Below are 14,380 nucleotides of genomic sequence, written 5' to 3' on the forward strand. Positions count from 1 at the left end.
CCCTACAGATAACTCAAGCTCAAAAATGAACTCACCATTTCCTTTGCTCTCACTCAGCCTCTCCTTCCAGTGTGCCTTCTCTCAGGGATGGTGTAATAACTATCTAATTATCCAAACCAAAAACCTGGGCCTCATCCTTAACCATACCTTCAAAATACTTTTTGAACCTAACCATGTCTCTCCATCTCTACCACCACCACCCTCGTTTAGTAAATCATTCTCTCTTTTTTATATTATTGCAAATGAATTCCTCTGGTCTAGCGTCCCTCCAACTCTTGATGATAAGAATTATGTATTATATCTTTATATTTCAAGACCCTGTGACAATTCCTGGCACATGTAATATGCATATTTTAGAAATAAAAGAACTAATGAATCATGGAATTAATGCTTTTAGACATCCTAAAATAGATTAATCAGCAAAACGTATAAAAGGTAAAGAAAACAAGAGAAATCAAGAAGAGGAAAAAAGAAAGGCGAAAACATCAAGTATGTTCTTCCAAGGTAAGTGGCAGAAAAATAAGAGTATAGATATTGTTCAGTAGCTATAACCCAGATTAGTTTAGTTACTGTGAAAACAACCTTGGGCAAGTCAACTTTTTAAAAAAGACTTCTATCAATTCCAATGAAATAAGAGAGGATTTTCAGGTAGCCACTATTCTTAGATCTTACTACACCAAACATACACATGGCACAAGCATGGGCATCTATGTGGACTCTTCATCACTTTATTGATAAGAACAAAGACTTATTCACTTCCTCCTAAAACAATATAAACCTGTAACTCTTTATCTAGATATCAAATAATAAATTTATTTAATCAGAGATATACACATTAAAAACAATATATTTTTATTTCGAAAGGCTTATTTTTTAGTACTTACATGCAAATGGCAACCATCACCACTTTTCCTGGCCCCTTAAAAAAAACTGATGTAGTTCTGGAGCGTGGCTACAAAAAAAAAGGAAAATCTCTAAAATTTCCCAAAGCAGCACTATAATACTTATAAGTGACTCTAACACACCAGAAGGTATCTCCTCTTTCAAAGCCTCTAAACAACTAGGTTAACTTACTGTTTTTGTGCAAAATTTTCTCTTTAAAAAGTGGGAAGGGGCTGGCCGTGTGGTTAAGTTCACGCGCTCCGCTTCAGCAGCCAAGGGTTTCGCTGGTTTGGATCCTGGGCGCTGACCTAGCACTGCTCATCAAGCCATGGTGAAGTGGCATCCCACATGCCACAACTAGAAGGACCCACAACTAAAACATACAACTATGTACTGGGGGGGGCTTTGGGGAGAAGAAGGAAAAATAAAATCTTAAAAAAAAAAAAAAAGTGGGAAGATGATAATTGAAAGTGCATCTGGGTCCTTTGCCAGAACCTTAATTGTTTTGTTTCTTGTCATTCATTTCCTGCCTACTTCCCGAAAGGATCTGAGCTGCTTATATAGCAACTAGTGGTAAAATGATAAAAATCTATTCAACTAAAATCAACATACTCTAAAATTTTTCCATTTCTTTAGCAACTTCTCAACTTTTAAACGAGCAACAGCCAAAGCCAACAAGTTTGCTGCTCTAATTTAACTCCTAAAGACCAAAGACCTCAAGTGACGATAATGTGTTTAACTCCAAAACAGACCAAAACAAAAGGAAATAAAACAAGTAGAAAAATATATTCAGAGAAAATATTTTTCTTGAGCTAAATGTTCTTTTACTGTCCCTTGAATATATACGCTCTGTGTTTTTTCTCCTTTCTGTGTTCTTCCTCTGCCTGGAATGCTATCATCTCCCACTGCAATCTGTCCAAATCTGTCATCCTCTTCCATTGCTAGCCAAGGGTCACCCTTCTACATAAATCCTTCCTTGGTACCCCACAGAGAATAAATGCTCACTGTACTACAAATTTATTATAACACTTTACATTTCCACTAAAGAACTTCATACATTTCTGCCTTATGTCACTTATTCAAGAAATATTTATTGTGCAACTACTACATGCCTGGCACAGTTCTAGATGGTGGGGCATGACAGTAAGCAAAACAGAATCCCTGCCTTCATAAATCTCAGTCTAATACAGAAAGAGAATAAAGCCACAGACAGATATGTAATATCAGATAGTGATGAATCTAATAAAGAAAATAAAACAGAGTACTGAGAGAATAATGTATGTTGGGAGGGTGGTTGTGGTGGGAAGGGTTATTTTAACTTCACTAGACAGGGAAAGAGGCTCGATGATGAAAAGGAGGCAACCATGAAAAAACCTGGAAGAAGAATGTTTCAGGCAGAATATACTGCATATTCAAACACTCTGGAACAGAAATAAGTTTGGTGTGTACAAAGGATAAAAATAAGGCCAGTATGGCTGAAGCACTGGGAAAATGGCAGGAGTTGAGGTGAGAGGAGGAAGCAGGGGCCACATCTCAAAGGACTTTGTAGACTATGGTAAGGAATGTGAATCTTACTACAATGGCAAAAAAAAGCCGTTGATGAGTATTTTAAGCAGATCCTTGATATAGCTTGATTTGTGTTTTAAAAAGATACAGTTTATGATGCAGAGAATGAGTTATGAGGGCAAAGCAAAAGTGGAGAGATCAGTCAGGAGGTTATTCCAGGTAAGAGATGGTGATGCCCTAGACTAAGGAACATGATGAGGAAGCAGTCATACCAGGTGTCTATTTTAGAGAAAATGCCAATGGGACTTGCTAATGGACTTAAATATAAAAGGCTCTATAATGAATCTCTAACGCTTGAAGTCTGGGTAAAAAAAGCAGAGTCTTTAGCAAAGGAGACAGAGGAGGAAGAGGAATTAATGAAACTAGAGGAAAACCAAGAGAAAGACTGTCTTTTTTTTTTTTTGAGAAAGATTAGCCCTGAGCTAACATCTGCCGCCAATTCTCTTTTTGCTGAGGAAGACTGGCCCTGAGCTAACATCCGTGCCCATCTTCCTCTACTTTATAAGTGGGACGCCTACCACAGCATGGCTTCATGAGCAGTGCCATGTCCGCACCCGGGATCCAAAAGGGTGAACCCTGTGCTGCCAAAGCGGAATGTGCAAACTTAACTGCTGCGCCACCGGGCCGGCCCCTTTATTCTTAATTTTTTGAGGAATTTCCCTACTGTTTTCCGTAGTGGCTGTACCAGTTTGCACTCCCACCAATAGTCTATGAGAGTTCCCTTTTCTCCACATCCTCTCCAATACTTATTTCTTGTCTTGTTAATTATACCCATTTTGACAGACTTGAGGTGATATCTCATTCTGGTTTTGATTTGCATGTCCCTAATAATTAGTGATGTTGAATATCTTTTCATGTGCCTGTTGGCCTTCTATATATCTTCTTTGGAAAAATGTCTGTTCAGATCCTTTGCCCATTTTTCACTTGGGTTGTTTTTATTATTGTTGTTGACTTGTATGAGTTCTTTATATATTGTGAATATTAACTGCATATCAGATATACGGCTTGCAAATATCTTCTCCTAATCATTAGCTCGTGTTTTCATTTCGTTAATGGTTTCCTTTGCTGTGCAGATTTTGCTTCTCTTGCTACTAGATTTCCTTGGACCTTGTCACTATTTCTGACTTAGTTATTACCAACACATTTTCACCTTTTCTACAGCCTTCTTTATCAGAACAATTTGAACTCAGTGAATCTCTTTTTCCTTATTATAACATTCTAGTCTGGTTTTTTTTTTTTTTTAAAGATTGGCACCTGGGCTAATGACTGTTGCCAATCTTGCTTTTTTTTTTTTTAAGGATTGGCACCTGGGCTAACAACTGTTGCCAATCTTTTTTGTTTTTCTGCTTTATCTCCCCAAAGCCCCCCTGTACACAGTTGTGTATCTTAGTTGCAGGTCCTTCTAGTTGTGGGATGTGGGATGTCGCCTCAACATGGCCTGACGAGTGGTGCCATTTCCGTGCCCAGGATCCGAACCCTGGGCCGCCGCAGCGGAGCGCGTGAACTTAACCACTCGGCCACGGAGCTGGCCCCTCTATTCTGGTTTTAAAGATCTCATTTCATTTCCCTATCTGTCTTGTTCATCCCACAAGTTCTCAAACTTTTCTTCTAAAGAAATCTTTTTCCTCTGCCACTTTAAGCAGCATATTTTCATTTATTTGTGTTCATTTTCTACTTACTCTTCCTATAATAATTTGAGTTTTTTCTCTATTCAACCAAAAGATTACAGCATACTCTCATTATAACAACATAATAAAACACACATACTCTGGTCTTTATTTATCAAGAATCAGTAGAACTCAGAAATCTAGAACTGTGGTTAGATTTTATAGTTTACAAATCTAAGTTCAAGTTGAAACCATATGGACAAGACTTGTCCCTGCCCAGTTCCTTGTTTTAGCCCTGAAAGCAATTCAAAACAGAATTTGGGGTATCTCATTGCTCACTGTTTGTCAAGACCTGGCCCTAGTGTTTAAAGCTTGAAGCTTCTTCTTTTGCTTCTTGTGCACAGGGAACTTAGGAGGTGATCTTTAAAGTCCTGGCCTGCAGACTTGACTGAAAAATGCTGTTAAAGTGCACCCCGCCCCCCCAAAAAAAGCATTTTTCTCCCCTAATACCTGAAATGGAATCCCTTCTCAGCTTTTCTTGGCAAAATTGGCCCAGATGCATCTGTACAATTCAAGTTTAAGCTACAGTAGCCTGTTCTACAGAACGTGCACTTTCAAATGATAGCTAATTTCTACTGATTCAAGATTATTGTGGCCTGCCTGCCAGGGGACAATACAGTACTGCCGTAAGCAGTGATGGTCTTACCAAAAACAAATTCTTACATGGCACAGCCCCACTATCAACCTGAAATTTCATTATTTATTTATTTTCCTCAGCTGTTTCTCAAAGTTCCAAGCCAGTGCATTAGATTTTAAAGACTCTTCTATTTAGACGTACCCAGTAAATTATAGCCAGCTCTATCCCTTTTCCCAGATACAGAGTCATGGTGGAACAGAAGAGAGTGTGTACCAAATCCCAAAGTAAAGGAGGTAGCTAAGTAGGCCCAGCATTCTCTCCCAAGCTTACCAGTTTACTTACCTCACTAAACTTAGTCAACCTGCAGGGGGCCAGTGGGGAGGAGGGGAGGTTAATATGCAAGAGACCAACAGTATCAGGGGAAAAAAAATCTCTCTTCATGGAAATCAGAGAAGGAAGAAGTGTGTAAGTGCCCACCACCAGTAGCAGGTATTCCTTTTCCTCTGAACACCTTATTCTCTAGAAACTCAAGACAGTCTAGGGCGACCCAGTGGCGCAGTGGTTAAGTGTGCTTGTTCCGCTTTGGCGGCCCAGGGTTTGCCAGTTCGGATCCCAGGTGCGGACATGGCACTGCTTGGCAAGCCATGCTGTGGTAGGCATCCCAAATATAGAGTAGAGGAAGATGGGCATGGATGTTAGCTCAGGGCCAGTCTTCCTCAGCAAAAAGAGGAGGATTGGCAGTAGTTAGCTCAGGGCTGATCTTCCTCAAAAAGATAAAGAACAGAAATACCATATGATCCAGCTATCCCACTCCTGGGTATTTATCCAAAGAACATGAAAACATGAATGTGTAAAGATATATGCACCCCACTGTTCACTGCAGCATTATTCACAATAGCCAAGACTTGGAAACAACCTAGGTGCCTATCAAGGGACAAACAGATAATGAAGATGTGGTATATATACACAATGGAATACTGCTCAGCCTTAAAAAGATGAAATCTTGCCATTTGAGACAATGTAGATGGACCTTGAGGGTATTATGCCAAGTGAAATAAGTCAGCCGGATAAAGTAAATAGTGTATGACCTCACTCAAAAACAGAAGATAAAAACAACACTAACAACAACAAACAAACATATAGATACAGAGATTACACTGGTAGTTACCAGAGGGGACGAGGGGAGGGAGCAGGGTGAAAGGAGTGACTGGACTCATGTGTATGGTGATGGACGGTAATTAGTCTTTGGGTGGTGAACATGATGTAGTCTACACAAGGGTCAAAATATAATGATGCCGGCTGAAATTTATATAATGGTATAAGCCAATGTTATCTCAATTTAAAAAGAATGGGGAAAAAAAAAGAGAGAGAGAGAAGCAAAATCCGGAAAAGCAAGAGATTCACAAGGAGCCAGGATTCACAAGCCTCTTGGGAAGCATCCTGTTAAAGCCACTCATAAGTTCCACAATAAAACCAATTGGAGAACTGCTCCTTAAAGAAGAGAATGGCCAAACTGTTGATAATTATTGAAACTGGATGAGGAGTAGATAAAACATCTATTTTTTCTATTTTTGTATATATTTGCAATTTTTCATAGTAAGTTTTTTAAAACATTAGAACAAAAATAGAAAATTTGGAAAGATTTCAGAGAAGACTACCCAGAAAATCAGCATAAAATACTCAAAGCACTACTAGTCACTTCAAGGTGATACTATCATTGCAAGTGGAGATGAAGATACTTCTAATGCTCTGAAAGGCTACCTCAAGAAATTCACAAAATTAGGATTCTAAGGGAGGCACAAAAAAGTAGAAACACAAGGCACAAGAAAGTAGAAACGTAATAAAGGGGAAATGTATTAAAGGATAATGAGAAATTACACATCAGAGGGCTAGATATTGTTCTGATGATAGATTGCTTTAAAAACAGATGCATGGGTTGGTGGCGAGAGGTTAAGTTTGTGCACTCCACTATGGCAGCCCCAGGTTTGAAGGTCTGGATCCTGGTCACAGACTTAGCACGCACGACTCATCAAGTCATGCTGTGGCAGCATCCCACATAAAATAGAGGAAAATTAGCACAGATGTTAGCTCAACGACAATCTTCCTCAAGAAAAAAAGAGGAAGATCAGCTACAGATATTAGCTCAGGGCCAATCTTTCTCACAAAAAAATTAAAAATACAACCAGATGCAGAACATAGCAAATTCATATATCTCACTATTGGAATTCCCATAAGACAAAGAAGAATATAATAGAAAAACAAATGTCTGGGTCAGAAAGGAAAAAAGAAGTAAAAGAAGATATTTAACTCCGGCTAAAATTACTGGCGCCACATGTTTTAGAGAAGGAAAGCAACCACCTTCAGGAGGATAGCAAGTGTTCCTAACACGAATATGGGAACAGTAGAGGGAAATTAAATACTCAAGTTTTATACTATTACTACAAAAAAGAGTGTAATAGAAAGAAATCCTATTTAAAACATGGAAGCTTTCGAAGCTGAGAAGTACTAATCTTCAAAAGGCCTCTGGTGACACAGATTTCAGAAGTTGACAGCTACTATTCAAAAATCTGGTGAGTATGATCCTCCATGTGAAACTCACATAAGGGCTAGGAATAAATCTTCCCAGGAGGCAGGTCTCATCAGCCTAAGTTATTCCACAGCAAGAGGCAGTGGCAGGAGCCGTCACGGCACAGAAATAAAATGCTGCCTCGTAAGACATATGGAAGCTTTACCACTGAATAGAGTTCATACCTCCAGTGCAGCACTGGGGTGCCAGAAATACAGGGCTCAAAGGGGAAATGGAAATTAAAAGGTTCTGAATATAATGAATGGGAAATAAAATTAAATAAGATATGATTAGAGTTGTCATCATAGCCAATTTCTAAATTTTACAAGAAGGGAGCAATGTCTCAAATGTAACTCAGAAGAAAAGAGACAATTTGCATGAGAGCCTTTTCTCCAGACAGGAGATGCACTTCTTAATAGGAGATCCACCTCAGCTAAGTTTAAATGCAAAGCTGATTCTGGACACGACTACTTGGTATCTTGGAAGTGTTGATGGCTCTGGTAAGAGCTATTTCAGTGGAGTGGTGGGGATGAAAGTTCAACTGGAGAAGATTCAGGGGAGAATAAGAGATGAGACGGTAAAGGCAAACTTTCTATTCTGGTCTCAATATTAATTTCTTTCTAGCAGGAAAAAAAAAGAGTATTGTGGCACACATGTAAATAAGTTAGCAAATCTGGTAATGGAAAGATGAGGTACTTTTACCAGATTTTCATCTATTTTTTCAATGAAATGGAAACAAGGTCATCAGCTGAAGAGAGAAGAGAGGTTGTAGGAAATTTGGGAAGAGAGGAAAAGGTATGCGATATATCTCTCTCAGATTGGGAGAGCGAATCTAGCATGGAAGTTTACTAAGACTGTCAAATAATATTGAATGTCCATTGATTTTGTATACTCATATAATAAAGAAAGAATAATCAAAATGGCTGTGTAATTGTCTCCTCCGAGGGCTGAGCTTCTCTGGTTCAAGCAGAGAAGTGGCAGTTTGAATGTTTAACCAGGGTCAGAGTCGAAGGAAAGAGGATAAAGGAAATTAAGAGTATATATGAGAGAGCTAAATCTTAGAAACCTAAGAAAATAAAGTATTTTCCTTCATCTAATCTATATGCTTATGATTTATAATAAAGTTATGAATTTAAAGAGAACTTATGCCCCAATTTTTAAAATTTCAATAAAATTAGAAGCAAATAGAATGTAATTCAGTAAATTACAATGTGTTCAAGAAAATTTTGGATTAGGATCACTGACATGCTAAAATTCCACAACAGACTGATACTAGGATTTCGCTGTGCAACACATACACACATAACATTACCAGAAAGATATCCTTACCTTGGTGTTTCCCAGAAAGTCTCTATATTCTCTTAATATTTTTTGGTTTCTAAATAGTCCTATAAGAAAAGAATTACAAAACACATTTAGCTCATATATATTCTTGTCATTCACATTTTAGATAAAGAGATTAACACAATATATTCTCTTTAAGACTATGTTAAATATGCTAACTACCAGCAAAAAATCAGGTTATTATAAGAAATTTGGATTTGCAACCTGACTAAAAGATAGGCCAAGGACTTGAATAGATCTTTCTCTAAAGATGATATACATGAGCAACAAGCACATGAAAAGATGCTCAGATCACTAATGATCAGAGAGATGCAAACCAAAACCACAGGAAGTATCGCCTCATACCCATGAGAATGGCTACTATCAAAAAAACAAAAACAAAAACAAAAACAAACCCCCACTCTGCCCCAAAACCCAGAAAATAACAAGTGCTAGGGAGGATGCAAAGAAATTGGAAACCTTGTGCTTGTTGGTGGGATTGTAAAATGGGGCAAACACTATGGAAAAACAATATGGAGATTCCTCAAAAATTAAACACTACCACATGACCTAGCAATCTCACTTCTGGGTATATATCCAAAAAGTTAAAAGCTGGGTCTCAAAAGAGATATTTACACATCGATGTTCATAGCAGCACTATTTACAATAGCCAAGAAGTGGAAGCAACCAAAATTTGTTCATAGGTGGATGAATGGATAAACAAATCATGGAATATACATACAACGGAACATTATTCAGCCCTAAAAAGGAAATCCTCTCACATGGATGAGCATTCAGGACATTATGCTAAGTGAAATATGTTGGTCAAAAAGACAAATATTGTATGATTCTGTTTATATGAGGTATCTACAGCAGTCAAATACACAGAAACAGAAGTAGAATGGTGGTTACCAGAGGTTAGAGAGCAGGAAAGGGGAGTCATTGTTTATGGGTATAGTTTCAATTTTTCAAGACAAAAAAGTTCTAGAGATCTGTTTTATAGCATTGTGAATATACTTAACACTTCTGAATTGTACACTTGAAATGTGTAAGATGATAAATTTTATGTTAGTTTTTTTACCACAATAAAAAAAGGGAAGGGGGGAGAAATCTGCATTTGCAGTGAGATAAAAGCAGTTTAATAAGATTCTCTTTTCAATATTACCTAAAATATATGAGTTATTTAAGCTTCATATAGGAAGGAATTCTTCACTTTTAGCTCAAAGTTGAAAAATACAGGAAAAGGGGCCAGCCCAGTGGCACAGTGTTTAAGTGCATGCTCCACTTTGGCGGCCTCAGGTTCAGATCCTGGGTGTGGACCTACACATGGCTTATGTGGCAGGTGTCCCACATATAAAATAGAGGAAGATGGGCACAGATGTTAGCTCAGGGCCAATCTTCCTCAGCAAAAAGAAGAGGATTGGGAGCGGACGTTAGCTCAGGACTAATCTTCCTCAAAAAAAAAAAAAAGGAAAAAATATTACTCTATTACTGTTTTCTCAAACTTTATACTTTAAATATTTTCTTTGACATATATATAAGGCTCTTCATGATATCTTAATAGCAAAAGACTGGAAATGACTATGGGGGAATGATTGAATAAACCATGTTGTATCCAAAAAATTGGAGTATAAGAAGGACAAGGAAATGTCTCCCTTTACTGTTATGGAATGCTCCCCAGGACACATTGTCAAGCAAAAAAAGCAAGGACGGAAAGTATGCATAGTATGCCTTATTTATGAAAAGGTAGGGGGTTAATACCAGTACATACTTTTTTTTTTAATAGCTTTTCTTTTCTTTCTTTTTTTTTTTAAAGATTTTGTTTTTCCCCTTTCTCCCAAAGCCCCCTGGTACATAGTTGTGTATTTTCAGTTGTGGTTCTTCTAGTTGTGGCTTGTGGGACGCCACTTCAGCATGGCTTGATGAGCGGTGCCATGTCCGAGCCCAGGATTTGAACCAGCAAAACCCTGAGCCACCAAAGCGGAGCATGTGAACTTAACCAATCGACCATGGGGCCGGCCCATATTTTACTGTATTTTTTAATGGAAAAAAATAATTCCAAAACTAATTTTTAAAACGCTTACCTATGAGAGAGGGAAAGACTAGGGTGGAGAGGACAGAGATGGAAGCTAGATTTCTCTGGAGTATTTTGTGAAGTACATTTGACTTTAGAATCACGTAAATGTTTTACAAATTATAAAATAAAAATTAATCAAAATTATTTCTAAAAATCGAAAGCAAAATGAAACAATGAACCTAATTTTATATCTGTTTGAGGGTCTATCCATACAGAGAGAAATTTCACGTGACTCTAAAACACAGAAATTTGACTATACCTACTGAGTGGGATATACACTAAAGATAAAAAGAAAAGCAAAGAAATCTTAAATCACCCTGAGAGCATTAATACTGATAACATTATTCTGAAATTGCACTACACTCTCTCTCTCTATATGTATACACACATAAGAATAAATGAAATATGTAATTATTTTGGTTATGTTAATGAATTAGGAATTAAGATTTTTCAGAGTGAAAAACAAAGATACAAAACCCAAAGAAAAAAACCTAGAGAGTTTATCAGAATAACTTATGTATTTTCTCTCTTAACAAGAAAAAAAGAAGTTATTTCCTAGCTCCGCCCACTGAAAAGACCTTAAAAATACGTCAACCTATTAAAAATGAGTACCCCTAATGCCCAGAGTACAGTCCCTCAATTTTATTTCCCACTAAGGAAAAGGGGCTCCTTTTAGAAATGGCAGATTCTCAATCTGGGGCAGGAAATATATAAGATAAACTGAAAATATCTTATTGTACCTAAAAGCAAGGATGTTACACTACCAGGGTATGACAAAAGGACTTAGAAGCCAACTCGAGGTACTTCCGCTGGCTGGCCAACAATGGGACAACTTGAGCACCACCCACTCTTGCTTTCCTTGCACCTCTTCTCCACCCTCTTCCCCTCCTCCTTCATCTCCTTCCTATCCCAGTGCTCTCTCTCAATACCAAACTCCCATACTCTCAACAAACTCTCTACCCCTTTTGACCATAATTGTCTCACAATTTCCACTCAGAAATTTCACAAAATCATCAGGGGAAGGAAATATTGTCAACTTTAAGCCTCGGTCCCGTGCAGAATTTAGAAATACAGTTAAAGAATTCGGAATCCTCCTAAATATATGTACTCCAGGGCTTCCAGTTTTACATCCTCTTATTAGGTTACTGGCTACTCCTTCAAAACAAAATGGGCTGGAATCCTAATGAGACCATTAGACGGGGTTGGCAAACTTTCTATATTGGGCGAAGGAGCAAATATCTTATGCTTTGGAGGCCAAGAGGCAATATAAAGGATATTATGAAGGTACTTATGTAACAAGAGAAAACAAATTTCCAATTTTTTTGACAAAATTTAAAATATAATAAAAATATGTGAGTACAATTCTTTATAGTACAGGTTTACTAATGAGAACAATGGAATTCTTTTTTGAGGGTGGAATAACATTTCACTTAACTGAAATTCAAAGTTAGTGTTCTCTATCATCAAAAATGATTGTGCTATAGAAAACAGTGTGAAGGTTCCTCAAAAAATTAAAAATAGAACTATCATATGATCCAGCAATTCCACTTATGGGTATATATCTAAGGAAAGGAAATCAGCATCTCAGAGAGATTATCTGCACTCCTATCTTCACGGTAGTACTATTCACAATAGTTAAGATGTGGAAACTAAGTGTCCATCAACTGATGAATGGGTAAATGTTATATATATACATATACACACACACAATGGAATATTATTCAGTCACAGAAAAGAAGGAAATTCTACCATCTGCAACAACACAGATGAACCTAGAAGACATTATGCTAAGTGAAATAAGCCAGACACAGAAAGATAAATATTGTATGATCTCATTTACATGTGGAATCTAAAAAAGTCAAACTCACAGAGCAGAGAGTAGAATGGTGGTTGCCAGGGACTGGGGGGGAGAGGGTGGGAGATGCTGCTCAAAGGGCACAAACTTAGTTATATGATGAATAAGTTCTTTGGATTTAATGTACAGCATAGTGACTATAGTCAATAATAATATATCGTATACCTGAAATTTGCTGAGAGTAGCTCTTAAGCGTTTTCACCACACACACAAAAAGGTAACTATGTGAGGTGATGGATGTGTTAATTAGTTTGTGATAATCACTTCACAACTATATTTATATCGAACCATCACACTGTACACCTTAAATATACACAATGTTTATTGTCAACTGTACCATAATAAAGCTGGAAAAAAAAGTGATTCTAAAATGTGGCAGAATTCTATCATCTGCAACAACATGGATGAACTAGAAGACATTATGCTAAGAGTACATCTTAAATATATATGACATTTACTGTCAAGTGTACATCAATAAAGCTGGGGAAAAAACTGATTGCAAAGGGAGGCAGAATATGCCACTCCCAAATTATTTTGGCACAAGGTTATTTTAATCTAAAGGCACTTAAAAAACAGCAGGTTTAAGAATGTTCTGACCTCCCCCCTTTCTTCCTAAAAGTTGGAGATAAAAATCTCATGTAAAAGATAGCCTCTATACCAGGGAGAAAGAAACATTCTTATCACCAGAGATGGGGAGTTGAGGTGGAGAAAATTCTGTACAGAGAGACCTTGTCAAAATAACTTATCTTCCTTCCCATATATTTTAGTTACTCTTCCACAGCTGTCCCTTTGTTCAACCTAGTATAAAAACATCTAGGTTTGCCACTTCTGTGAGTCTTCATTTCCTTATAAGAGCTACCATATCACGTAAAGCTTATATCAAATAAATCCGTATGTTTTTCTCACGTTAATCTATTTTATGTCAATTCAATTCTCAGGCCCAGCCAAAGACCCTAAGAAGGTAAAGGCAATATTCTGCCTCCCCTACAATTGCAGATGTTCATCTGTTAATGTTGATCTGTAATGAGATTTTACATATTTCCTAATTGAAAATTTCTTTTCTTACAGATAAGTACTGCCAAATACTGGTATCAATACAGAGCATATGCTTTTTTTAAAAAATTTTTTTTGAGTTAATGATAGGTTACAATCTTGTGAAATTTCAGTTGTATATTATTCTCTGTCAGTCGTGTTGTAGGTGCACCCCTTCACGCTTTGTGCCCACCCCCTACTCCCCCCCTTTCCCCTGGCAGCCACTAATCTGTTCTCTTTGTCCACAGATTTAAATTCCTCATATGAGTGGAGTCATACAGAGATTGTCCTTTTCTATCTGGCTTATTTCACTTAACATAATTCCCTCAAGGTCCATCCATGTTATTGCAAATGGGACAATTTTGTTCTTTTTTATGGCTGAGAAATATTCCATTGTATAAACATACCACATCTTCTTTATCCAATCATCTCCTGATGAGCACTTAGGTTGCTTCCACATCTTGGCGATTGTAAATAATGCTGCAATAAACATTGGGGTGCATAGGACTTTTAGAATTGCTGACTTCAAGCTCTTTGGATAGATACCCAGTAGTGAAAAAGCTGGATCATATGGTAGTTCTATTTTTAATTTTTTGAGGAAGCTCCATACTGTTTTCCATAGTGGCTGCACCAGTTTGCATTCCCACCAGCAGTGTATGAGGGTTCCTTTTTCTCCACAACCTCTCCAACATTTGTTACTATTTGTTTTAGTTATTTTTGTCACTCTAATGGGTGTAAGGTGATATCTTAGTGTAGTTTTGATTTGCATTTCCCTGATGATCAGCGATGATGAACATCTTTTCATGTGTCTATTGGCCATCAGTATATTTTCTTT

The 14,380-nt window shown here is 37.4% G+C and overlaps 1 protein-coding gene across 1 annotated transcript in view; it reads right to left on the bottom strand.

The window, feature by feature from the left end:
• Positions 1-14,380, bottom strand: part of LOC124232964 (zinc transporter 9) — a 92,818-nt gene that overhangs the window by 34,610 nt on the left and 43,828 nt on the right. Inside the window, exons 7-8 of the mRNA XM_046649932.1 lie at positions 8,588-8,646; positions 885-952 (exon numbers count right to left, since the gene is read on the bottom strand). Of these exons, the coding sequence (XP_046505888.1) occupies positions 885-952; positions 8,588-8,646 (127 nt within the window). The remainder of the gene's footprint in view (positions 1-884; positions 953-8,587; positions 8,647-14,380) is intronic.

This window comes from Equus quagga, unplaced genomic scaffold (assembly GCF_021613505.1).
Source record: "Equus quagga isolate Etosha38 unplaced genomic scaffold, UCLA_HA_Equagga_1.0 146_RagTag, whole genome shotgun sequence".
NCBI lineage: Eukaryota > Metazoa > Chordata > Mammalia > Perissodactyla > Equidae > Equus > Equus quagga.